General features: G+C 43.8%; 1 protein-coding gene and 1 long non-coding RNA gene across 10 annotated transcripts in view; one reads left to right on the forward strand and one right to left on the reverse strand.

Moving 5' to 3' along the window:
* The window catches only part of LOC112838024 (uncharacterized), a 44,830-nt gene extending 27,983 nt beyond the window's left edge, over positions 1–16,847 (reverse strand). Inside the window, exons 1-3 of one of the 2 annotated variants that reach the window (XR_003211861.1) lie at positions 16,522–16,847; positions 10,127–10,183; positions 8,210–9,867 (exon numbers count right to left, since the gene is read on the reverse strand). This is a non-coding gene — a long non-coding RNA (uncharacterized lncRNA). Of the gene's footprint in view, positions 1–8,209; positions 9,868–10,126; positions 10,184–16,521 lie in introns of those variants that run through there. The other variant, XR_003211862.1, reaches the window with a different exon arrangement.
* Positions 1–27,413, forward strand: part of RUNX2 (RUNX family transcription factor 2) — a 240,342-nt gene that overhangs the window by 143,570 nt on the left and 69,359 nt on the right. For 7 of the 8 annotated variants that reach the window (XM_025890755.2, XM_073905029.1, XM_025890756.2 and 4 more), the window contains one exon: positions 12,825–12,998. The exons of the other annotated variant lie outside the window; for it this stretch is intronic. In XM_025890755.2, coding sequence (XP_025746540.2) covers positions 12,825–12,998 — 174 coding nt within the window. The remainder of the gene's footprint in view (positions 1–12,824; positions 12,999–27,413) is intronic. 8 annotated transcript variants of the gene reach the window in all.

Genomic DNA, 27,413 nt, shown 5'->3' on the forward strand with positions numbered 1-27,413 from the left:
GCAGAAAGGATATCCTTTCTGTGAATATTCTCAGTGAAAGGCCCATTAAAGAGATAGGATCCAAATGAGAAAGGAGCAAAGATGATGTGCTTTTATTGGTTATACCACTTTTCAGATTGCATTACTTCTTTTCCAGTGAGTGTCATAGATTCTTGAGCGTGTGCCATTTTGAAAAAACAAAACAGACAGCCAACAATAAAGGCATCTAATTAGGCTGATACATAAGAACACCACGTTGCAAGGAAAGATGTGTTCCGTAGTCAGAGGGGTTGTGGTGTCATGGTGTAAACAGAATGTAAAGCATGTTGGGTTTCTGGAGGATGGCATCCCCAGTTACCTGAAAGGGACCCGGAACTCCGTAGTATCAATCATCCTTACCCCGACTGGTGCTCCTCTCCTTCTCTGTACATAGATAGAGATATATGTTAGAGATACCTGTGTGCATGTATATGTGGAAAAGCCAACACTTTATATATTTCACGTGGACAAAAACATTCACCAAGCTGTCATTGATTAAATAATTCAGCCTGAAGCTGTGAGACAGAGATCCTTCAAACTTAACACTGCACTTGCTTTTGAAAAACAGAAGTTTTAATTTTCATCACCTTTTTTTTGAATATTCAAAAAAAAATGGACTGTTAAGCTAGCGTCTCCAAAGTGTTCTTCCCTTGAAGTAGGGGTGCCGAGAAAGCCTGAAAACGAGCACCAACCCACTTCCTTTGGATTGAAAAGAATGCATTTTTCTCATCTGTCCCTGAGAAAAAAGGTTAAAACTTGCTATCTCTAGACTCCATTTAGCAGTCCTTTCGATTCCCTTTTATATAACAATAACTTGATCCTACTCAAAATACTTGGCACCTTCCGTGACAGCCTGGAATGTAAGAACACTTTAGCAGACCTGAGTGTGAGTGAACTCCAGGAGTTTTGGAATGAAGAGGTAGAGTTCTCAGTTCCTTATTCAGAGTTCACAGCAGATAAGAATACTGGGATTAACACAATAGACTCCTTTCATTTCACGCGACTGAGGAAAGCAATTATCTGTCTATCAAGCCTCTAGTAAATGGGGCAAGAGCATTAAGGAGGGGTGGGTGGACAGGTGGACCAGCGCTATTCCAGTGGAAAATGGTGCTGAGGTAGGAGGGGGGATCCTTTGCGTTTAACTTGTTAACTGTTTTATTTTGGAGTTTATATCATGTTACCCTTGCAGCTTAGAGAGAAATGATCTTTTTTTTTTAATAGATATATTGTCGATGGCATTTTTCAGTTCCTTATCCATCTGAATTTTATTAGGGGGCTTATTTCAAAGACATCTCCTGTTTAATCATGTTTAAACAATCTGTTTAAGACCTGTTGTGTAGATATAAACACAATAGCCCTTTAATGTAGTAAAACAGACTTCTGACAGACACGGCACACAACAGACATCCATCCATTATTGCTTAAGCCACTGTTCCTTCCATGCCTGACCTGAGAGGGTAACCACAGAGCTCAGCTGCCAACCATTGCTGCTCAGAAGACCCTGACTTGCCCCTATTAATGTCTAGCGAGCCGAAAACTGCAGGGCAGCAGACGATCAGAGAAGTCTTAGACTAGATTAAAGCTAAGTACCTTAAATCTGGTTTAATGGCTGTGTTTACATCTCCTTCATTCCTTTAAAAAAGTAATCAGGTTTTGCAAGCGTTAAGAAAACCACCTCTTCTTGCCAGTTGGACTAGGTCCAGTTGAAACAAGAAATTTCTCCCCCCCCCCCCGCCCTTTCCTTTTTCTGTCTTTTTCTTTTTATTTCCTCTATGATCTTCACTGCCATTCAACACAGCAAGATGGGGCTGCGGGAGCTGGCTGAATTTTTCCTTGGTTATTACTTTTTAACGTTTTCTTCCTGTTCCGGAGCTGGGAAAATGGAAAATGATGTTCTGCTTCGGTCGCGGCGTGTGTCAAGAGAGGACCCCTTCACACTTTGTCGTTACTTTTATGTCCTGTTTTCTTTCTCTGCTTCGGGCACACATACGGTTACATAACGTATGTCCCAAACCATAATAATGAAAGAGAAACAGGGACGATCGCATGCTAAGGACAGTCCGTCAGGATCCAGGAATTGCGTGACAGTCTGTGGGCTGGTTGTCACTGGCCTCTTTGAAGAATAATGCCATCCATGTTTAGCCGGATTATTGGCAAATAAACAGTGATGCTTTTTGTTCGGCTATGGAAACTACCATTTCCATTGCTTAAAACGTTACCATTAAAAAAAATCTTTACATCTCTCAGTGGGGTCTACAAATGGTAGTGGCACAAAACGGGGGTGTGTGAAGTATCTTAGAGTAAAAGAAGGCAAAGGAAATATTTTCAGAAGTAAAACATTCAAGTTTTACTAAGTTTTTTTTGGGGGGGGGTAAGTATAAACATAGAGAAAGAGATCTTTTGTTTATTTCCCAGAAACTGAAGGGAGAGAGGGAGTTTCGGATGGCCCAGGATGGTTGTGGGTGTTGGGTTGTGATTAGTCGGAGGACAAGAGCTATGGTGATAAAACGGAGTTGGGAAGACCGGGTGTAATGTAAGGAATTCTCAGACGTAAGCTTCTCTGCTTTTTCTTTCTTTCTTTTTTTAATTTTTATTTATTTATTTGACAGAGAGAGCGAGTGAGAGAGGGAACACAAGCAGCAGGAGTGGCAGGCAGAGGGAGAGGGAGAAGCAGGCTCCCCGCGGAGCAGGGAAGCCTGACGCAGGGCTTGACCCCAGGACCCGGGGATCATGACCGGAGCCAAAGGCAGACGTTTAACCGACTGAGCCGCCCGGATGCCCCTTCTCTGCTTTTCCTTATTCTGTTCTTTCTGGGCATCTTTTTCTCAGCCTTCACCTCCCCCCCTCCCCTTTTCTTTCCTTGTATGAAAAGGAGGGTTGAGGCAGGTCAGGGGACTGGCTTCCGGTGTCACTGCCTCCCTCCACGATTTCAAACAAATCATAGGATTTTTGGGGGGCATCGGTTACTTTTCTAAAGTGAGGAACATGGTCTGGAAATCCCTATTCTCTTCCAGCTCTGAAAAATTCTCATTCATGTAATCTTGCTTTGAAATGGGAGGAAAGAGGAAAGAGCATCCCTTGGAAATGACAGGGGGAAGAAGTCAAAGATAGCAGATTTGGAGCTGTTCAGGGCCAGAGAATCTGGAGGTAAAGGGGCCGAGGAGATGAGGGATGTTTTAGGACCTGGGAGCGGGGCTACGGTGAAGTCAGCCAGGTTCTCTGGGAGCTCTTTCTTCCCCCTGCTTGCAAAAAGTATTACGTCTCCCCTTGTGTGTTTCCATTATACTTTCATCTGGTCTTTCTTTAAATTTTTTTTAAGCCTTTTATTTTCTTCTTGCCTCCCGTGAGTTTCTTTTTCTTTAGATGTCTCAAGTTTTTGAGTCCATTATTTCAAGAAAAAGGATTACACTCTAAGCATATGTTTTTTAGAAGCTATTCCCTGATGTGTGACTGATACTGGCATAGCCTGATCGCCCCTTAAGTCTTTGATGGTTGTGATTTGCCACAGCCTGAAATCCAAAAGTTATAAAGGAACTCGCAGTTACTATACATGTATGTTAATATTTCACAATTCTTTCATTAGTATATTTATTGAAAGGTCTTGAATTCTTGAGTCTTTAGAAGCCTAGATTTTGGAAGAGGCTGTCTTTCAGTGATCTCTCTCATGCATCCAATTGCGTTTAAAAAATGAGTTTGGGAGAGTGAACTTTTTACTCACTGATCTAAACTGGCGCCTTTCATTATTAAAAGAAAGCAAATTCAGTTTTTAACATTTTTTTCTATGAACTGGAGTTCCTAGAATATTTCTATGGAGTCTATGGCTTAACTATGTAATTATGTCTCTTGAGTAGATTATGTTTTTTCTTCCCATAATTATGTTTTTACCCAAGAGACTGGAAGGCTTCAGTCGTCTCTTGGGTGAAATTGTTCTTCCTCTCTTCTTCCTTGATAAACTTTGAATGCTACATGCCTGACTCTGTTCAAGGGCTGAAAGGGGGCTCTTGAAGCTATGTGGAAGTGATTATGATTTTTTTTCCTTTAGAAATTGGTTTATATGTTAAGAAGGGCCCTTAGAGAGAAGCTCTGTTAGTTCATTTTTGAAATGCCATCAGAGAAGAATCTCCTGGAAGGAGATTTGTTTATGATCTGTGGTCCTCTGTCTGAAGCCACACACTAACATGGCTCTAGAGCTGTCTCCTCTCATGAGCTATCTTTTGTGAGCGCTGGGGCCCCGTGCACATGACCTGTTGCATGGCTGCTGACTTCTAGTGGCTCAGAGGGCCTAGAGGTTTCTGAAGCATGCAGGCAATTTCTTAGTCCACTTTACTGTTCTAGTCCAGAAATAGTTTTTGACCTGAACCAGACAGCATACTCAGGAAAAAAGATGACTCAGCAGCCTTTCCCAGCAAAGATTATAGACTCATCAATTTTACTGTGGGAAATGTTTCCCAATGACTAGCGCTCTTTTTTTTTTTTTTTTTTTCATTTTCTTCTCCTTTCTTTTGCTGGATAAAAGGAGAGATAATTCTAAATTTATCAGTGTTCTTATTTTTTAATTCAGTAAACATTTGTTGTGGGCCTTCTTTGTACCTAGGCTCCGAGTTAGGTGCTAGACATGAGACATGACACCCATCCTCAAGGGGTTCCTAGTCAAGTCCAGGAGAATCTAAGATAATACGGTTTGAAATTTTGTATAAATATTTTATATCAATTCAGAGTCAGTTAATGCTTACTGAATGCCTACTACACCTAAGTATATCCACATGTAGTAGACAAAAAACAGTTGTAGATGCTTTCAGCTTGCTGAGGTGGAAACCAGAGGGATCATGGAGGCTCTAGAGACAGAAAAGACCAGAAAGGTGTGATGGCCAAATGGAGATGATGGGGCAAGGGTATTCTAAGTGGGGGAAGACAGCTTGTGCAAAGGCACGGGGGCTCTATGAGGAACCATGGATAGCCCAGTGTGAGTAGAGCATTGGTGGGGAGCGGTACAGTTGTAGCCATCCAAAATGAGAGTTGACAACGTACATTCAGACCTTATTTTCCAGGTCTTTCCAAGTCTCTCTTTTCCCTGCTGGGCTCAGGGAGCTCTGTTTAATTCAAAAGACAGTGTTAGACAGTTGAGAGGTTTTGAGCAGGTGAGTCATGTAAGGATTTAGGGACTGAAAAGACTTTAGAAATGAACCCTTCATTTTCGGCAGGCCCAGAGAGTTCCATTAAATCCCTTCCTGCGGTTGGCCATACAACTCGCTGGTGTCCTTTCGTTTACTCCAGGCTGCTTCTCCGGTGGATTAGACACAAGTGAGCCGTTAGGAGTGATTCTGGTGGGACTGGAAAGTCAGGGCCCCTCCCTGCAGAAATTAGGAATGGCCTTACCTGGATGCTGGGGTCCAGGAAAGGGAGGTGGCAAAGGTATACCTGGGCCAGATTTTGAGCCTCGGAGACTAGAAAATGGTGATATTAAGGGAAATAAGGAAATTCGAGGAGAAGCTGGCTGGGACTGTTTGTAGTGGGGGCGTGGGTGTGTCGGGGGAGGCAAAGGGCTTAACTAAACATTACAAGCATTGCAAGAGTATAGGTCTTTGCTTTTTAGATTTTCACAAACCACCAGTGAATTGTAGTCATCTGAATGTAGACAGGAGTTTCACTTTTCTTAGTAGTATTTCCATTTTCACCTGTACATAGGAATGCAGAAAATCAGGGTTTTCCATCTGGAGCCTCAGAGTTACAAGGTATTTGGGTCCCAACTTTGCGTGGCTCCCCTAAGAACTCCCTTGAGTCTGTGTAATCTCGACCCTGTTACGTTGCTTTTGCTGCAAACCATCTAAACCGAACTCTCTGAGATGAACTAAGGCTCATCCTTAGTAGTAGAATTCTAAGTAATTTCGTTTGGAATAGAATTAGGACTTTAAAATTCGTCGGCCTGTTCCTGGGCCCCTCCCTGCAAACGCTCCTTCATGTGTCACTTTCAGGGTAGAGAGATTGGAACCAAGGCTCCATTTTTGTTGTTTTTCCAGACCTGCTGTGGAGTAGCAGCTTCGTTGCTGTATATCCAGTTTACTCTGAAAAATGGCAACTCTTGCTTTTTTACTCCAAGGATCATTGTCAGAACATCTGAATGTTCTGAATATCCTGGGTCTTGAGCCCTCAAGTACTGGACCAGGTCTCCTCTCGCATACTTGCTTGACAGCAAACTTAGCTACTATCTCTGGAGATCACCCCGTCCTCCGGGGAAGCCTGAGTGCCCGACAGAGGAGGCTGCTGGGCTGCCAAAGGATCGTTTCATTAGTCAGGGGATCAAAAGATCTGTCTTAAAAGGGCAGGTTCCCATATTGATTGCAGAGTTTAAAAGAACTACTGTGTGGTTGAGAAACTAGAGGCATCAAGTGATTTGAAGTATAGCGCGCTTCTGTGTTGAGATTCGCATCCCATACGTGCTCAACACTTATCTTGTCTCACAAGACCCTTCTTATCATGTTTCTGTCATTTGTCCTCCAGCTAGCTTTCCTCCTTTCTTCTCTGCTTATCAAAATCCTACTCGACCTTCTAGGACATGATGATCTCATCAGTGGGAACTTCCTCTTTCCTTTCAGTCAAATATCAGTTGCTTTCCTTTTCTTCCCAGAGCAGTTTATTGGTTTTCTTTTTCAGTTTTTCTTTTATTATGAAAAACTTCAAACACACGAAAAGAGGTTATATTTAATAAAATCCCATATACCCATCACCTTATTTAATAACATTTTGCCATATTTGCTTCGTCTAATATTTTGCTGAAAGGTTTTAAAGCAAATACCAAACATCATGACACTTATCCCCGAATATATTGGTTGGCTCTTCTAAACAATAAGGGTATATTCTTACGTAATCGCAAAACGCACCACTTCCTTAATATTGTAAAATAGTCTATTCATATTTCCTCAATTGATCCCCAAACCGAAGCATTTTAGTCATTGCCCTCATCACAGCCTTCTTCAGTTACACTTAATGGCACGTCTTTCTTTCCTCTCAAACTGTGAACAGCTGGAGGACAAGGGCATTATCTTGAAGAATGTCTCTCTCCTCCTCCTTGCGATGCCTGGGGAGACTCGCCTGTGGGCAGATGCCCTGCGCACACACACACACGCTAGCTGGACTAACCGATACGGACGCGGACGTCGTACTGGTTCCTGATTGAGGGTCCCTTGCAGATCTGCCTTTTTGCTTTATTTATTTTATTTGAAAATGGTATTATCATGATACCCAGGATGGAAGTAGATACCCAGTAAGAGAAGGGAGCACTTAAAATCGATTTAGAATATTGATGTTAAAAAGGCGAGCTGCCATACATCATGCCCTAGTGATCCACGAATTGACCTTCCTGCGCCACATGAGAGCAGGCCTGCCATGACGTGGTGGTGCCCTCTTGGCGAAGTTGCCTTGTTTTTGGAAGGTGCACTCTTCTGAAGGGGCTTTTGGGCATCCTTCAGGAGTCCGTCTTTCCCTTTGGGGGAAAAATAGCTGATGTACTGCACGCTGTGAGTACAGGGCATAGAGTATGACAGTCTGGCCAGGGGCCCACACTGCTTTCCACTGTTGTTATGCAGTTCTCAGTAGACTTTTATAAAAATGGGCAAAATCAGAGAGGCTAGTTTGTTTTCACAGTTCACGCAGCACAGTTTCCAGGTCTTCACATACCCCTTTCAGATGCATGATCTTTTAAGCAGAAACCCTAATGGCAGCATTCCCAACTGGCCTCTGTGAGTGCCGGCCCCTTGCGCTACCAGAGCTGGGCGGGGAGGGATGGGACAATCAGCTGCACTTTTGCTTAGGGACCTAACTGTTCCTCATGCGTCTTTGCTCTAAGGATGTGTGAATGCTGTGACCTTTGGATCATGCTTTCTTCTCCTGCCCCTGAGTTTATTGCAACAAAAGTCATATTCAGCCAAATACACTCAACTTTTTGAAAGAAATTGTTTCTGAAAATTACTTTTTTTTTCCATTTTAAATCCACTTTGACCATGATTTCCCCTGGTGCTGTAGTGTTATACTCTAAAATAAGCTGGTTGACAGTGGGAAGGAAAAGAGCCTGGGACCAGCAGTCAGAAACCCTGAGTTCTAGTCCTGCCACTAACTATGTGATTTCGGGCAAGTCACTTCTCTGCTCAGGGATTCGGGGTCTTTATTCATAAAAGAAGTACAGTGCTCTGAAATGTAGAGTCAGAATGATTTCTTTTGTCCCTTTCAGTGCTCTGATTCTAAATGACTTGAACAGTGCTGAAGAATTGTAAGTGAGGGCTTTTTCAGAAAGCAAGCAAGCAATTAACCATTCACTTAAATGAATGTCCTTTAGGGAAATTTCTTAGCAAACACCAATAAGGTCTGGTCTCTAAAGAAAGGCTTTGCCCACTGGATTCACTAGATAGCCAAATAAAAGAAGGGTTTTTTTTGGGGGGGAGGAAAGATAGCATTATACTATGATATCCTGGGCCAGAAAATTTTCTCTCCACCAGGACATTTATCTAGAAGAGGAGAACGTTCATTCATTGAATAAATATTTGTTGATCATCTACTATATGGCAGGCACTAAGTAAGGGTACAACTTTAAACAAGACAGAGCACTCATCCTCATGGGGCTTCTATCCTGCAGGGGAGACAAATATACAAGATAAGTACAGATTGTGGTAATAGCCATAAAGGATATAAAGGGAGGGTGTGTTCAAGGCGGAGGAAGCCTGCTCTGGGTATATAGTAGGCAGGCAAGACCTCTCATAGGAAGTGGTGTTCACTGTGAGGTTCCAGGAGTGAGAAGGAGGGGGCCCTACAGAGAAATAGGAGGTAGAGCATTTTGGGAGTATGGAGAGGTTCTGGGATGGGAAACTGCAAGTAGACCATGTCAGATGCCCAGAGAGAGATGATGGGGTCCTGGACTAGGGTTGTACCAGTAGAAGTGAGAGCACTAAATGGCTTTGAGATATACTTTCAAGATGGAAATGACAAGACTTGGTAATAGATTGAATGTGAGGAGTGAAGGATAAGGGGAAATCAAGGAAGATGTCTAAGTTTTGGCTTCCATGTCTAAGTTTTTGGCTGGTGCCACTTACTGAGGTGAGGGTAGTCCTAGAGAGGAATAGGGTTCTTTGGCAGGAAGAGTCAAGAATTGTGTCTTAAATACAGTGCATTTAAGGTATCTTTTAGACTTCCCAGGGGAGAGTCCAGTAGGCCGTGGGACCTACAGACCTGGAACTCAGGACAGCGGTCAGAGCTTACTTCAGAAATGAGGGTGTCACTGGTGCAAACAGGTGACATCGAGTAGGTGGGACTGTAAGGTCATCTTGGGCAGTGATCCTCTGCTTTGGCTACACGCCAGATCATGCTCGAAGCTTGTACAAAATAACTCCCCAGGACCCACTTCCCAGTGATTCTGATTTAATTGAGCTTATGTGGGGTCTGGACATCTATATTTTTCAAAGCTCCCCAGAGGATTTTCTTATCCAGCTGGAGTGGAAGAGCCACTGCCCAAGGGAGAAAGTTTCCGATTCTTTATACCTTCCTCCTGTTTGGAAGACACACTCTTCGGCCCTTCGGCTGACGTTCAGTTCTCCCTGTACCATGGCAGAGTCCCCTATCTTTGATTTAACTCAATGTGCCCTTGTCTTCTGTGCTCTCGATTTCTGAAGCGACTCCTTCTTGAGTGTGAGGACTAAAGAACGCCTTCTTTCAGCCCATCATTCGCATGCTAACCCTGATGTGGTTTAGTGGTAGCCGGTGTTTGTCATGGTTGAAAGATGAAGAACCTGTTCAGCTTTTGTTCTTCCTTGTGCTGTAAGAATATTGTTGTGGTTGTGGTGGTGGCTATGAAGGGGCCGACATCTACAAGGAAAAATGCATACTTTTGTTTGTATGTACGCAGCCACAGACGGATATTCCTTGAATTATGCTAGGTGTCTGTAGATACTTGGTAGCTTGTGTTTGAAGGTAATTTCCAGAAGATCACTGAGGCTTTTAAAATTTCACCTGCTCTTACATTTTTCGTACTTAGCAGTGGTGCTTCAGGTCCTTTATTCTCGCCTACAACCTCCTGTGGCTTCCCTGAAGCCTTGGGCTAAGAGGAAGTAAAAAGCGTACTCACCCATCCATATGCTGAGCTCACATCTCGTATGGTCTCCAGGAAAACCCAGGGAAAAGGCTGTAGAAAGCAGAGGCAAGGCTTTATGAAGTTTACTTTTGACCCAGAGCCCACATAAAGTCCCAGTGTTTAAAGGAGCCATGCAAAATCATGTAGCCCTCTCCTTAGCCCTCAGGGAATCTGCCATTCCAAAAATACGGCCTATTAAAAAAAATAACTTCCAGGGACAATTCCATAAGCTCTCTTGTTAATGTTTACAGCTATATCAACACCACACCAATACTTTTTTTTTTTTTTTTTGTATGCGTGTGAGGAACAGAATCCATGGATCTGACTGGGACAAGTGCTATATAATTCCCCAGTTGTGAAACTAGTTAGACCCAGCAAGATGCGCTGATGGCAGTTTGTGTGGGGTAATGGGGGAGCTATTAACTTTGTAATCGAATCCTCACGGCTGCTTCTGCTTGCGTTGAAAACCAGCCTTGGCACCGCACAGGGCTTAGCTCTTAGGTGTCTTTGTGTGTCGACTGGGAGACTTTTAGTCCTCCATGGCAGCCGTGAGAGGGAGGGAAGATCGAGCGAGAACGTCAGCTCTGGTGGTGCCACACGATGAGTGGGAAGCTGGTCAGCTAGGACGGGAACCGTGTGCCGTCCAGGCTGAGCTGGCCAATGGCTGAAGACCACAGTCTCCTTGTTTGACTTCCGCAGGCCTTACTGAGTTGCTTTGTCTATGAGCACCTTGCTTGCTGGGGGTCTGGGGGCTGTTGGAGTCATCTCTAAAAAGGCCCTGTTGAGTTCTAAACTCTATTCGTAATTCGGATAAGAAGTCCTAAACAACGGGGAAAGCAGCATAAAAAACAATGACTTTCCCTGATCACTTTTTCTCCTGGTCTCCCCATCCCTCGTTCCAGCAGATGCCCTGGACTGACGCTGGCAGGAAATAGGGTGGTGGGTGCATTTCAGTTAATGGGCCTATTTGGAACATGTTTGGCTGCGGAGACAGCTACACTCATATTACCAAGACTTGGCTTCCTGTCTGTTTTCTTTGGGCTGGGTAGGCAATGAAAAAGGAGACAGGAAAATACATTTTGGGGCAAATAAAATAAGGAATTTGTCTTATGAAGACAGCTTATAGCTGGGAAATTCTAATGTTCACCTTAACCCTCTCCTCATAGATTCCTCTTGTTCTGTACCAAGAGGAAGATGAAGTGTTCTCACTACCCATAGAATATACCTCTTTATTCTCAAAGGCTCTTAACAATCCTCCTTCTGGGCTTTTTTTTTTTTTTTCCTTTTATGGATAATAATCCTGATTCCCTCAGTTTTTCTTCAGAGGGCAAATTCTGATTCCAGTCATCATCTTAATGGCTCTTCTTTTTTTTTAGAGAGAGAGAGAGCATGTGGGGGGGGGAGGGGCAGAGGGAGAGGGAGAGAATCTCAAGTAGGTTCCCTTCCCTGCACGGAGCCCGATGCGGGGCTTGATCTCATGACCCTGAGATCATGACCTGAGATGAAGTCAAGAGTCGGAAGTTAACCGACTGAGCCACCCAGTTGCCCCTTAATGGCTCTTCTTTGAATAAGCTTCAGTTTCAGTTACACTATGTTGGGGTAACATATTAGGGCCTCATTCTGGTACAGAATATGGAAGAAGGAATCTATAGTATATTTCCACTCATGTATGAGGCGTTGTCATGTTTGTCCACCGCTGTGCCACTCCACAGATGTGCACTTAACTTATGTAGCACCAAGATTCAGAGGTTTTTCTGTTATACTTGCACCAAGACTTGCTGAGAATGCTTTCATGATTTTCAAAAAGCCTTAGGACCTTAGTTATATTTTAATTTGCATATTTCTTTAATATCTAGAATGTCCTTAGATTTTAGACTTGAATAAACTAGAAGAGAGACAAAGTTGTTTTTTTTTTGGTTTTTTGTTTTGTTTTGTTTTTAAATAATGGATTCTCACATTCACATGGTAACCCAAAGGGTATTTTTCAATTTCTTATACAGAATCAAAAAACATTCGCTCTGATTTAACATAGTTTATCACATGCTTTTAGGTTTCAGGGTCTCACAAAATATCCAGATTCCCCTGGAGAATTTGAGTTTCCTTGACCATATTTCTATTTTTTCCTCTTAAAGGGGTTCTAGGTTTGAGTTTCAATTTTTCAGAAAAGAGTCACAGTAAGGTGTAGTTGTAACATAAAAAAAGAAAAGTCACTTATGGTCATCTTGGAAATTTCCCTTTGACAAATGTGTTTGTCTCTGTTTCTGCCCCAATTTTGGGATAATAAGTGTGACATGCACAGACTCTCTGAACTATGGGGAAGTTTCCTCCTTCATGAAACAAGCAAACACACCCCAGCACACAACCACCTTTCCCACTGTCACCGAGAGAGGAGGCACCCAGAGAGTCTCTCCAGAGTTCCAGCGTCCTGGCCTCGCTACTGATGCTTGACTCCGAGTCACCCTCTGGGACCCTCAGCTCTCCGTTTGTAGACGAGGGGTAGGAACGCTTGCCGCCAGATGATGCTTATAAAGCTGCTTGAAATGGAAGGCATTATAGAGACATTTCAGTATAAATATCAGTATTGATGATTCCTTGGCTCAAACCCCCCAGTATGTATGTTCACATATCTATTTAGTATGGTCGATTGTTCAGCTAATTAATATGCTTTTATTTTATGATTTGCTGTTTCCAGGGCACAGACAGAAGCTTGATGACTCTAAACCTAGTTTGTTCTCTGACCGCCTCAGTGATTTAGGGCGCATTCCTCATCCCAGTATGAGAGTAGGTGTCCCGCCTCAGAACCCACGGCCCTCCCTGAACTCTGCACCAAGTCCTTTTAATCCACAAGGACAGAGTCAGATTACAGGTAAGACAGACTCCTAGGTTTCACCTGCACATGCTCCGGCAGGCTGGGGGTGAGGGGCTGCCGCGTGAGACGGACTCACGGCAATACTCCTGGGCTGTGAAATGGCTTTATTATTATGAAGGAATCAAGACGTGAAGGATCTTATGGACCTTCTTCTCTTTTTTTTTTTGTTTAATAAAAAACAAATTCCAGTGTGCAGTAACTTTGGGATGAACTTTGGGGGAAGTCGCTGCTGATGCTGCGCTCTGGAGCACTGTTGTGCTGCACATGGGCAGATGGTAATGACTATGCTCTCTGGGAGAATGTTTGTTACAAGTTTCTGGACCGTGCCCCAGGTGGTGCAGGGGAGAGCATCACACCCTCACTATTAGGAAATTAGTGTTACTGTCTCAGATTTGGGCTTAAATGTCTTACACAGATAACCATTTCATTAAGTGTGCTTGACGATTGCCCAGGGCTAACAGGAAGCCTTGATGGGTGGGTATAAGGCCAGGTCAATGAGCGGCTCATCAGGCAGACAGATTTTGCTGCTGATTCACATTTAGCTCTGGGTCCCAATGTGGCATTTCTCTTGATACTACATTCTAGTAAGCTGCTTACTACCTTTCTTCTTAAAAATTAACTTCAGTGTTGCATTGCAAACTAATCATTCACATTTGGTGCAGTGAGACTCCCAACTCTCTCTCTCTCTCTCTCTCTCTCTCTCTCTTTTCTGCCCCACTTGTGCAAAAACAGATCTTGCTTTTAGTGTGATGGCTTTTAGGTAATGGTGACAGAAGAGTGTGTCAATCATCATAGATCTTTAATTTGCCGATCACAAGTAGTGAGAGGTGATGTCACCTAGTCATGTCATCTAGTTTCTGTTGTTGGCAGGGGTGGACTAGAATGGAAGGAAAACAACTCAAAGCAAAATGCACAGTAAACTCTCAACGTGGATCTGTTCTAATGGTTAGGTTTTGGTCAATAGTGGTTAGGTATTGAGTGTCCTTGATGGTTTATAAACATAATCATTTATAAATGGAATGACCTACCTCTCTATCTCTCCTGCCCATATTAGGTATGTGTCTTCTTGGATGTTTACTTACAGTAGGATTCTGTAGGTATATATATATTAGTCTGAATATAAGGGTATACCTGAGTATATATTTAAAAAATAATGCAGAATTATAAAAACAAACACTAAAGAGAACCAGAGTTCTGCATCAGAGAAGAACATTAGAACTCTGTGAAGAATAGCCATGTATTAGTCTAAATAAGTCTCTAAATGTTGATATGTAGGAATCAAAAGGTTAGTGCCTTTACTAGACATATGTCCTTGATAAAAATGCAGGGCTGAAATTCACACTAACTTGTGAATTTGAAGCTTGTAGCTAAGGTGCTACTGCATTTAAAGTAGTGGGCTTTAGATCTTTGACTGAGGTCCATAAATAGCTCTCCTTTTATAGTAATCTTTAGACCATATGTGTGTATGGAAACATTTGGATACATATATAAAAGTGTTTATATATGATTTGTAAGGGACTTATGGTGGCTAATAAAATATATATGAGAAAAATACATGTTCTATGATTTGGCAATCCCTGGGTTCTTTAAATGTTTGATTCCTATAATCTCATCCTTAACTGCCAATTACATTTGGCGAATGACGAATGCTTTCAAAATGACCTTTGAAAACCGGGTGTTGCTAGATCCATTTAAGAAGATGCTTTTCTCAAGGCTTTGCCCTCAGACCTAAAGATGACATCATAAAAAAAGAACCAGAGGACATTTTAGAAACTGAAGGTATCTTAGATCCAATTGACCAAAGGGCTGGTAAGAGTGGCCAAGAGGATCTCCCGTTTAGCAGCCGATTTAAGTGCAGAGAGTAAGGCTCTGAGGAGGTGTAGGACACGTGGAGAGGGCTTGGGCAGATCAGGTCGTGACTGCCTCCGTAGACTGGGCTCAGTGCTCCTCGTCATCCTCCTCCCTGTAGGGAGGCTCAGGAAAGTCAAGCTTCTTGTCTGTAGTTCTACATCAAGTTAGTGACAGAGCAGAATTAGGTCTCTCGACTCCTGATACAGTATGGTTTTTTTTATACAATACCATGCTGCAACACCATCGTCATCAATTACAAATAATATTTATATATTCACTGGATGTATTTCTAAAAATGAAAATATAAAACAGTTGTATTTCTGGGTACCAATAGCTTTCTGGAATTAAACCACGAGAGAATTAGCTCTGCATTTGGGATGACAGCACCAGTATAATTGATTTCTAGATCGGTCTTCTCGTTTTTCTAACATTCACAAGGTATTGGGCCCAACAACTTTCTCCAGCCTTCCCGATTTGCACGTTGGCGCGCGCGCGCACACACACACACACGCCACGCCTACCCACTCCCAGCCATATGGAATTTCTCTCCATACTCCTGTATTGTCAGTGACGTAATACAAGGTTCTACCTGTAACCAAGAGTGTGCACGGTTCTACCATGACTCAGATGAGTAAGAGAACCAAGAACATCCATAGCAGCAGCAACTTCCAAGTGAGTTGAGTCAATTTCATTTTTTTTCTCTCTGGGTTAATTGTCTTATTTATTTAGTAAGTATGAATTAGAGCCTACCACATGTAGAGAATTGGGTCTTAGGTAATATGGGATGGGGGGAGAAGCAAAGTGCTCTGTCCTTGAGTTAAAGTCTAATTGAAGACAGAGCTATCCTTCCCAGCTCTTGCACAGCCACATCCTCTCCCCAGATGATAAGGTAGTTGTTCTCTGAGGACATGTTCTTCTCTCTGTACCCCCTTACTTAGGCTGTTCATCCTCTGGTGGTTACTGTTTGCTGAAAGGTGCCATCTATCCTTCAAGGTCACTGTTAAGCTTCTTTAGGAAAGAGTCTTGGCACCTCTGTCTACAGGCTGCCTAGCCATCCTCTAAGCTTTAGTTGAGATTGCCTTATTTTACAGCTTCCACATTTTTTCCTACCCTGCTAGACTGAAAATTCTTTGAGGGATATATCATGGGGATTTATTTTGGTTTGTGCCTAGCACAGTGGTAGCATCTCATGAAATGTTGAGTGAATGAAAGTTTATTTTTTTATTTTTTTATTTTTTAAGATTTTATTTATTTATTTGAAAGAGAGAGAGCATGAGAGAGAAAGCATGAGTTGGGAGGAAGAGCAGAAGGAGAGGAAGAAACGGACTCCCCACTGAGCAGGGAGTCCAGTGAGGGACTTGATCCCAGGACCCTGGGATCACGACCTGAGCCGAAGGCAGACGCTTAACTGACTGAGCCACCCAGGTGCCCCTAAATTAAAGTTTAGGTGAGAAGAAATCTGTACAAGAAGGGCTGGGATGTCATGCCTTATTGGCAGTAACTGTTTCTAATTTCCTGTCCCAGGGTGCCATTATTCCCTGGTGATGAACAATAATGGCAGAAATCACATTTCAGTATAACACTTACGTAGTTAAACCATTTGGTTTCATTCCAGTGTAGGATCTACATAATTGCATTATTAATTTTAAATTCTACTTACGAGCCTTACCTATAATGGATTTTGTAACTTCTTTGCAGGATGTCACCTCAGCATTTTAGTTCATGGAATCCTTTGGATAAAGATGTTTGTCACCTCTCATTGGCTTGGCCCCCTTGATATCTCAAGCTCTTCCCTCAAGACTGTAGATGACGATCATGGTTGTATGGTCGCCGCTGTTCTCCCACTTGCCAACAGGAAAGGGGTGACGTGAAGTTAGAAGTCATGAACTGAGGAAGTGATAGGCATTTAGTGTTTCATATTCGTGTTCTCCATTGTCTCTTGCAGGGCTAACGGCCCCAGCCATGCAGTAGGCTGACTTCTTCGCAGTGCTGGTCTCATGGTGTCATTCTGTCATAGTCGTGAATGGCTGATGTTCTATCTGAGGGCCCAGGGCCTCCTATGGCTTCCTGAGGAAGTTGCTTCCTTCCTCTGTACATTTTTTTTTTTTTTAATCTTTCAGACATCTGGTGCCTGTCTCTGGGTGCTAGGAAACACCTAGTCTCACAAATGTCTACTTCTTTGGATTCAGAATGTGGTGTTAGCAGTGGAGGAGGGATATTATGTTAGGAGATATTACTCGAGGTAATCACTATTTTAAACTCAGTACTTTGTGGGTGGGTGAGCTACACCTAAAACAAATGATAAAAAGCAGACTTAGCCCCTAGGGTTTGGTGGATTGGAACATTCATCTAACCTTTGGGGTGGGCATTCTGCTGTTCTGTTATTCATTCATTCAAAAAATATTTGGGTGCTTACTGTCTGCCAGGCATTCAAGTGAAAAAGATAGACCCAATTTCTGCTGACAAGGAACTTACATTTTTGTGCTAGATATAGTCTATAAATGGATAAATAAGCGTACATACAAGATAATTTCAGATAACACCATGCATTGAGAAATTAAATAGAGTAATGCATTAGAGAGCAACTTAGGGAAAGAAGAAGGTAATTTTGATTAGAAAGTTGGGACAGTGTTCTTTGAAGAACTTGGAAGATCATGAGGAACGGCATTTTGGGCCATGGAAAAGTCATGCAAAGGCTCTCAGGAAGCAGTGACCGTGGTGGGCTCAGGGGGCAGGAAGGTCCGTGTAGGTGGAAATGATACAGAAAGGCAGGCAGGGAATGGATTACGGAGAGTCTTTGAGGGCCTGGTAAGGAGCTTGGGTTTTGTTCTGATTGCAGTGGGGCGCTCTTAAAGGATGTGAAGCAAGAGAATGACATTATCTAATTTACATGCTTTTTAAAAATCACTTTGGTTGCTGTGTGAAGAGTGGATTGTAAGGGGCAGTGGTAGAAACAGGGTCATCATTTGGGAAGCTACTGCTATAGCCTGGGAGAGAGTTAAGGATGGTAGCATTTCTCTTATTTCTTCATGACTCAGATCAGATGCCAGCTTCTCTGTCAGGCTTCTTCCAGCCTACCCACGCTGAGCCTAAGGCTCCCATATTCCTGGTCCTCTTGGTGACAATTATCTGTTTACACATCTGTCTCCTTCATCAGACTTTGAGCTTTTAAAGTTTAGGGCCATGTTTTATTTACCTCTGTGTCCCCATGGTCTTGCTCAGTGCCTATTGCTTTGTGAGTTTGGTTTGGTGATGAATGAATGAATGGGTCATTGACTTCTTCAGGAAGTGTGACCCATTATTATCCTCGCCCTAGTACCTATTTGATTGAACTATTATTAGCTACCCTTTACTGAATGCATATTGTGTGCCAGGCATTGCTGTAATGAGGTCAGTTCATATGCTCCTTACCACAGCTCTGTGAGGTAGGCGGCATTATTAGGCAAAGCTGAGGTTCTGAGAGGCCAGACGCCTTAGATACCTTGCCCAAGGTCCCATGTACAGCTAGGAAGTGATGAATACAGGAATGGAAGCCAGATGTGCATTGCTTCAGGGTCCCCTGCTCCTTAACTACTGTGCACTCTTGGGAGGCTGAAGCATGCTTCTGTCATGGGTGTTTCCTCCCATTTCTGTACCTGCCGACTTTCATTTATGTCGTTCTTCCCCACTAACAAACTAGTTTTGGATGAAGTTCTTATTAAAGCTTTAAAACAATTCTGAAAAGGACATATCTGACAGGTGGAAGAAGTTGATTCTTTGAGACACGACTCACTGAAAGCTTCTTCAGCCATTATAGTCGAATGTGAGCTCCACATTCTTAGTAGGCAGTTACCCTCATCCCTATCAAGTTGGCCATATTGCTGACAATCTCAGTGATATGTGTCCTAAGGGACTAATTTCTTTCCTTTCTCCCCATCGAATAGTATTTAGAATCCCCAGAGAATGCTATTTTCATAAAAGGGATGTGTTAGGAGCATCTGAATTATGCTCTAAAGTGCAATAAAATTGTTTTTAATGATTAAATTACAGTTATGTGAGTATATATTCAGGGTAACACTTTTAGAAATATCTCAAAAAGCAGCTTGGCCAGGCATCATGTAGAAGAATAATCTTATCAGCAGTTATATTGAATGAAGTCAACTTTGGTCTGATTCCCTATTCCCTTGGCCAACAATGCGCATTTAAATGCAAAGAGGATCTCAGCCAATTGGGCCAGCTGAGCTTGGGCCGTGTATGTTTGGCTGTCCTAGGCCTGAGCCCACTGTGCTCACACTGAAACATTGACTAGGATAATACTTTCCTTTTAATGTGAAACAAGGTGGGAGGTGACATGGGCATGGGGTTGGGAGGTGGTGGGCAGTGGCTGTGAGTGTGAGGGAGAGCAAGGCCCGGGGACCGTTAGCAGGAAGAGTGACAACAGGTGCCATCAGCGTGAGAGGGTGGTGGGGTGCAGAGAGTGGGGGAGGTAAGCGGGGTCTCACGCTTTATGACCACCATGGTCTTACTCACCTGTAGGCATCTCGCATCTGAAAGAACTGCAATCACCACATTCAGTTGAAAGGCTGATTGAAAGTACCGTTCTTTTACTTTGGTGGTGCTCTTGTTTAATTTCTGAAGTTACCAGAAAGTCCTGTCCCATCTTCTTCCTTTGAGATGGTTTGAGCAGGATAGCCAAGTAAATTTGCTGCTGCCGTGCACATCTGTGAGCTGGAAATCTCTTTAGAGGAGGTCACTGGTTACCGTCCTTGTGAGAAAATAGTACAAATTATGTGTAATTGCCCATCCATTCAGCTCTGGAAGGCACCTTATGAAGAAGAGCAGAATTCATGTTCATCCTGTGCTGGCTTTGAAGAATAAGGCTCAGGAAGACTCTGTGGAAAGCTGGTGGTCAGTATGTCATGCTGTTTCTTAGCCTGTTAGCAGTGTCCTTAGATCAGCTTCATAAAGATTTCTAGACTTCTGTCAGTAGGAATTCCCTTATTAACTGAAGATGCTGTAGCTTTATTATGCTTTTAGAAAAACGGAGAGGGGCAATGTTCCAAGAAAAATTAATTTCTTGAGTTCCAAAAACTAGCCTTTGTAATTTCCTCCTATCTGGACTAGAAGATGCATAGTTAATACCTAATTGTGATAAGAAGAATCCATCTACATGATGCCTCGCTTTATCCTTCCCCAAGACTGTTTCTAGCCTGTCTTTGGGTATTTGCTCAGAGGAAGTCTAGATTTCTTTCTTTCATTCATTTCTAGAGCATTTTCTTTCTCTGTTTGGTTTTAGCTTTACACACACACATATATGTGCACATGTAATACAGACCTACAGAGACACGTACATATGTGTATGTGTACACGGACATATGCATGTCTTTCCTCTTCACTAGTTGCCTGGGGGACTTTCTTGGCCCTTTTTACCCTTTGCAATGGACTGTAGGCAAAATAACCAGAATAGGAATCTAGCTTTGAATGAAATATTCACCCTACAAGGCCAGCCCAGGAGAGGGGCATATCAGGCATGCAATTTGATATAGCAGATGCTCTTGTGGTACATTTTGATGTTTAATCATTGATGGGCACCAGGGTTTCAAACTGAGAGTTGGCGTATATTGTACTGTGCAGTATTAAAAGTAACAACAGTATATTACAAATGTTATCAGTTTAGAAAGTGTTTTGATTCCATTTTCTCATTTTAATATGTGCAGAAATACTCCAGGAATAAAATTGTATGTCCCTCCTCTCATGTAAGACCATCAGATATTTTCCTAGGGCTTTGTTTATTTGGCGAAAGACTTGCTTTTTGACTGTTTCAAAACAGTTAGTGGTAGCAGTCTTTAAAAGATGGATATCACTGAAGAATCCATATTGTGAAGTCTGTTTAATGAATAAGAAAACTTAGGCACCAGGAGATTTCAGAAACTCTCAGAGCTAAAATCAGTGTCCCAGGAAGGTGAAATCTGACAAGGTAGTTTTAGGTAGAGAGGAGGTGAGGGGAGAGGGGAAAGGGTTAAGAAGAATGGTAAATGTTTGGAACAGTCATCAAGGTGAATGATGGGAAAGGAAAATGACTTTGGCTGAGCATCGCTGAGGAGCCGGCTAAGGATGGAGATAATTGGAAGAGCCAACCAGCACAGTTATGTGCTTCTCCCCTGCACTGGCTGTGGTTTGGTAATGGGGGTGGGCTCTGGTGTGGTGGATCATCAGTGAGAATGACAGTCTCTCCTAGGATTTGGTAGGACTTGGTACAAGTCAAAGCCGACCATGAGTCATCTCAAGAAGCAAGATGTTGAGCCAATTACCAATAAGGAGGAACGTTCTGGAGGTCCATAGGTCATGGTAAACGTGGAAGAACTTCTGAAGAGGAGTTGGCTCATCTTGTGACCTTGGAGAATGAGCCAAGTGGAAAGGTTATTTGGGGAAATCCAAGTTTCAGGTCAGGCAGGAGGTAGGAGTGTCCCATGGAAAGCTTGAGGGTAGATGGGAGCTCTTGGCCGCTCCTTCCACCATTCCTCACACGATGGCTAGAGGTTCCATCTGATGCTGCCTTGATAAAACACAGTCCTCTAGCTATGCGTGACCAGGGCAGTAGGGGTCTTCTGGTACTCTGTTTATGCATCCTAAGATTGTGTTAACTTTTGTCATCCCATCACACTGTGGCTTGTAGTCCAAGGAAAGCTCTGCTCTTAGGGCAACCTTCCTCCATCCTGTCTTGGACTTGACCAAATGCAGTGCTGTGCACCCTTGTACCTCTTTTTTCCCTCCTTGAGGGTTATTTTGTAGTTCTGATGCTTCACCCAGTGTGTTGGCTCTTCCTCACGACTTTGTCTCATCTTGTGGCTTAGAAAGGTCGTTTCTAATTCTTTAAAGACTTTCATGAACGTGCTGGACATAACTAGGATTATAATGCCCTTGAACCTGCCACTCTGCCTCTCTCTCAAAGCCGACCATGAGTCATCTCAACAACCACTTTCTGGTAGGCCTTTTCAACTGGCTATAAATCACATTAGAGATAAGGTATATATCTTGCTGAGGTCAGGATGCGCAATGGACAGGTGAGCTCTCTTCTCATCTAGGGCTGTGGTAACCCTAGGAGACAGGTTTTTAGTGAACCTGTTCTGCTTTCTTCTGGTCATCACTGTGGAGCTCAGGTGTGAAAAGCTTGTTGTTTGCAGGCTGCTGAAGGTGACGTAGTGTTTTCAGTGGACTGCAAGCAAGTCATCACCAACAGAGGCTCCAAAAAACCTAGTTGACATTTAGATCTGACCAACAGTAGTGCTTTTCTCAGAATAAGGTGAATGGAGTAAGCGAATGTCTAGCGATTGTCTAGTAAAGGCGTTACCTCCAAATAATTTACTTTCAGACGCATTACCTTCAAATAATGACTCTCCCATGGAAGAGGAAAGCCAGAGAGCAAAGCTAAGATTAGTAGTGAGTGGAGTTATGGGGAAACAGACTTTACTTAATAAAACTTTGTAGCCCTGCTCTGTCAAATAGAAGCCCTCTGCCTACGAGTCTCCACAACTCTTGCAGTATTGTGCAGTATAACTCATCTTGGAGCAGCACCTTGGGAATTCGTTTAAGGCACCAGTCTCTCTCCTCTCCTCTGTCTTCTTCCTCCCCTGGGCCTCAGTGTCCTCTGAAGCATGTTTGTTTTGCTCCTTCTATTTGAAGATCATTCTTCTTGATAGGGAAGATTAAATCAGAATAGCATTGGGTAATTTTCCTTCCTGACTGTCAGCATAAAAATTACGCCCATTGTTTTCAAACGTTGGCGCATATTAGGCATCACCTGGGGAGCTTGTTAAAAGGGCAGGTGCCCAGGCTTTACCCCTGAACCAGAAGGTATGAGGCGGAGCCTGCCCAGATCACAGTGGCAGCCCCAAGGCCGGTCACCGCAGGCTCCCCTGCTCAGCCAGAGCTGATCTGATCCAGCCTCAGGCGTCTCCGGAGCCTCAGCCCTGCGGTGGCCCTTGGTGTGTGGAAGCAGCTAAGTGCCCCAGGCTGCTTGCTGGCATTCCCGGGCTCCGCCCCTTGTCCATTTCAGCTGCTGTTTGCCCTATACGCCCTTCCCTGTTTGCCCAGTCCTAGACTGGACTTGTGCCCTGTTTCTATTATGATGCTGTCAGACGGAGATTTTAAAAAGGCATATCTGATTATGTCACCTCATACTTAGAACACCTCGGTGACCTTCCATTGCACTTAGGATAAAGCCCCAAACCTCTAGTGTGGCCCAGCAGGTTCTGCCTGCTCTGACTCCTCCCCTGTTCTCCTCTCATACGATTTTGAACCTTTTGTTGGTAATCCACCCACACTGGCTTTCTCACCTCCTCCAAAAACCGTACTGCCTCCGTCCCAGGAACCTGATACACACTGTTCACTTTGCCTAAAGCTCTCTTACTCTGACCTACTGATCTACCAGACTCTTGCTTGCCACTGAGTTCTTGCCTTAATTATCACATCGCATCACATCACATCATAGGCCCCCCAGGTGTGGTGGGGGGTCCCCCACTGTGTGTTGCCATGGTGCCAAGGACTCTCCTTTCTAGTACTTGTCACAGTTACATGATTAGTTGATGCATGTCAGTCTTTGAGAGTAGGGATTAGGTCTGTCTTTATTCACCATCAATATCCCTAGTGCCTAGCCCCATACCACAGGAGGCCACCCAGTTCATATTTTTCGAATGAATGAGTGAATTGCTGGATGGGCGAATGAATGAGCAGGAGATTATTCTTAGCCCCACGGATACCATCACACGTCTGACAGCAGGAATCACCATGTCTGGGGACCCTCTCTAATGCCCTAGCTGCTATAGCTGACCCCCCTGGCTGTTGACATCCACCTGATTTGACCTGAACCGACTACACCCACTTCATTCAGGATGGGGCTTTGAACAGAAGTTCACTTCCCAGTTATATCTCAGCCAGTTCTGGTTCTGTGTGTAGCTTATTCCCATCCTTCTGCTGGCTTTACCATTGAGGTCCAGGGTCTGCCAAGGCTGAGGCCAGAGTAGGTGTGACATGTGGTAGAGACTCTTGTTTCTTCTATTCAGTTTTTTTTTTTTCTAAATAAGACAATCCCCTCATTTTTTATGAGACAGTTACGAGTCCCATTCATCCAAAAGTTGGTGATGCTTTGAAGGCACTGCTCGTTACCTTGTCTTAATTCAACTTCCTTCTGTTTTTTTTAAACCTTTTGTTGTGGCATATGACCTCGTAGACTGTACATATCAGTTCTTGTTCTCTTCCCTGCTATGGTCTCCTAAGAGTGACTAAGTCCCTCTTCTCCCCTTGTCTGCTTGTGACACCACTCACCATGCCCGGTGTTCCCTACGTAGCATCCAGTTTTATTCAAACAGTGTGCTGCTCTGTTCTCCTCAGATTTCAGTCTATAGCTTTGTGAATCAGTTGGGTTGGTCTTCTGCCAAGTGAATCTGGTAGCCATCTTGGTCCATTTGAGGAAGCCCCGGGTTGGGCCAAGAGGGGGAGTTAGCACCCAGCTCTTGGGGTCTTCTCTACTCTGTAATGGGGGGTGCTGTGAGGGCCGGCTCTCAGCCGCCTTTCACAGCCAGCCCAAGTCTGCTCGACACACCTTCAGTAATTTCAGTGACAGCTCCTGTCTCCAGAAGGGACTGAGGGTAGGGAGCCCGCTTTCCTGAGTAGTTAGAATTGTGGTGTTTCCTAGCTGAAAAAACACCTTAGCCATAACTCCTCCGTTCTCATCTCCTCTCCCGGGTGGAGACAGTGAGACTCCGAGAAAGGCAAACCAGTGGTGCACGGCTGCGCCGCTGGTGCCAGAGCCTCCAGTCCAGGGCCTTCCTGTGCTGGGGGAGAGAGGCCTGTTTGTTTTAAGAACCATGTTTCCTACTAGTCAAGAGACACAGAAGTGAGTGGGAGAGCTCATTCTAAAAATCCAGCCTAGCCAACAAGGTTATTAGAGAAGACAGAATTTAAACATTTAGCATTTAGTGTGAATTGTTTTGAAGTGGGAGTTAATGTACATATGATGTGCGGGTATTTGTATTGTGAATGACAGTAATATGACAGGAATAGTTTAGGATAGGAAATTGTAAACCTGCCTCTTTGTTGAGATGACTGGCTTTATTTGACCCTGGTAGCAGCTGGGAGGGTATCAATCGTAAACTAGTAGACTCTATACACAGTTCATTTTATTTTATTTATTTATTTTAAAGATTTTATTTATTTATTTGACCCCGAGAGAGAGAGAGAGAGAGAGCGAGAGAGGGAACACAAGCAGGGGGAGTGGGAGAGGGAGAAGCAGGCTTCCCGCGGAGCAGGGAGCCCGATGTGGGGCTCGATCCCAGGACCCCGGGATCATGACCTGGGCCGAAGGCAGACGCATAATGACTGAGCCACCCAGGCGCCCCACACAGTTCATTTTAAATACCCCAGTTTTCTTAAGAAATATTTGAGGTTTACACAGGCTGATGTGAGTACTGATTAGGGTAAAAAAAATGGGTGGAGGCTAAGGGGTGGGAACGTGGAGCTCTCTAATTGTACCCTGCTCCCCAAATAGAGCAGGTGCTCCCGGTAGAAACACGGAGCTTTGGCAGAAACCATTGGCTCCCGTCAGGTCACATTACACAGGAGCCTCCAGGCACCACAAGCAGGAAGGAGCCTTTTGTGCGCTGGTTCAGGCTTTGCCCCTGTTAACTTGTTTGCTCCCGTCTCTGCATGAAGTTCAACACCATGTGCATGGTGTGCCTTGTTGTGAGTGATTCTTAGGCAAGCAGGCCCTTCTTCACACCCACGCACATTTAACCAGAGTGTTTACAAAAGGAGGCCCGCTAAGCACAACCACTGTGTTTCGCTTACCTCTCACTGGGCTTTCACACAGCTCCCTCCCACTCTGCTCTCTCCCCGCCCCCACTCAAACTTATTCAAACTTAAGAAAAGATTTCTACATATTTTCCTAGAGTCTCTTCATTTTCCTAGGGTGTCTTTTTCCTAACGATCTGCCTCCTTCCTCTCTTTTTTTTGACCCCCAAGTGTTTGGAGTCCAATTATGCAGACATGGAATTACCTTCCAGTCACTTGACAGTATGGATCCTCTCAGAGCCGTGACCCTTTCTATACCGTTGTAGGAGATGAATGGCCACTCCTTCCTTTTCCCCATACTGGTGACTGAACTTCAGAAGCTATGGTCCAACTCAAAGAAGAGAGCTTGCTCTTCTTACGTCCACAGGTTTAAATAAATGGTTGTCTCCATTTTTGCCAGATGCTAAGACACCTTGAGACATGGGAACCACTCTTCCCCAACTAGCATCTGGGAGCATCTCCTGGGTATGTTGCCTTCTGTAGTTTTTGTTTTGGGGGTTTATGGCACAACCTCCATGTAGCCCAAGCAGAAGGAACAGCACTCTAGAAAGATAACTTATGAAATCCCCTCTGACATTGATGCTCCATGGTTCATTTCTATCTTTAGAGCAGTTTTTAAAGACACAAGTACATGCTTTGACCATTTTTGAATTGCTTATATCTGTCTGTTTTAACTTCCCTAACTGCTTGCCTAAGCTTTTTAAAGGCAGGAAAGGTCTTTTGTGTCCTGTCTGCCCCTTAGGCCATCCCACTGCCACATGGGCATACAGAAGCTGTTGATCACAATAGGAATTGATAATTTGCTGCTTCACCAGAACAGCATGCAAAAACTCCTTTCCCCCTGCCCCTCAAAATCCCTGTTAAGGTGGCAGTAACGACCGTTTGTACTTTGCAGATGGAAAAGGGACGGCTAATGTGAGTCTTGCCCTTGACTTAGTGAGTTGGGAGAGAGACTGTAAAGTGTTCGCAGACCTCTGGGCTCCTAGTGTCACCACACAGTGTTGGTAGTAGTGGTGTCTCTGACAAACTCTGCCTCAGTTAGAACCAATGCTGAAGGATTCTTTTTTTTTTTTTCCAAGTTTTTATTTAAATTCCAGTTAGTTAACATATAGTGCAGTATTGGTTTCCAGAGTAGAATTCAGTGGTTCATCACCTACATACAACACCCAGTGCTCATCACAACAAGTGCCCTCCTTAAGGTGCATCACCCATGTAGCCCATCCCCCACCTCCCTCCCTCCAGCAGCCCTCAGTTTGTTCTCTACCTTTAAGAGTCTCTTATGGTTTACCCCTCTGTCTGTTCTGAAGGATTCTTTATGTCAAATGACTGGTTCCTTTTTATTCAGCCTGAACCCTAAGTAGCTAGATTTGGTCTGTTCTCACAGAGGAAACCACGATTTCTTCTGGAAGGGTGTAGTTATAGACCCGAGGTGTCTAGTGGGTAGCCTGACCTTATGTGCCTGGTGGTAGTTCTTGGTAGATTTGCACAGTTCGATCTGGGGCCCATTTTCTCACTGGTTTCAACCAGGTTCTAGGAGCTCTCTCTTGCCCTAGGTCCTCTGCTGCTTTCTCCCCTCTCTCATTAATCATCTTGCTTGTCACTTCCTGGCTGTGAGTACGGCAGGCCCCTCATAGAGGGAAGACCTGATTTTCTCTCAAGTTTATCTTACAGGTCAAATTCGATCACAAGTTCCCTTTTTAAAACCCCCATTTTAGGTGAGAGCTGAGAAGTTTG

Source organism: Callorhinus ursinus, unplaced genomic scaffold (assembly GCF_003265705.2).
Source record: "Callorhinus ursinus isolate GAN/ISIS: 27379988/994484 unplaced genomic scaffold, GSC_fseal_2.0 scaffold22, whole genome shotgun sequence".
Classification (NCBI taxonomy): Eukaryota; Metazoa; Chordata; class Mammalia; order Carnivora; family Otariidae; genus Callorhinus; species Callorhinus ursinus.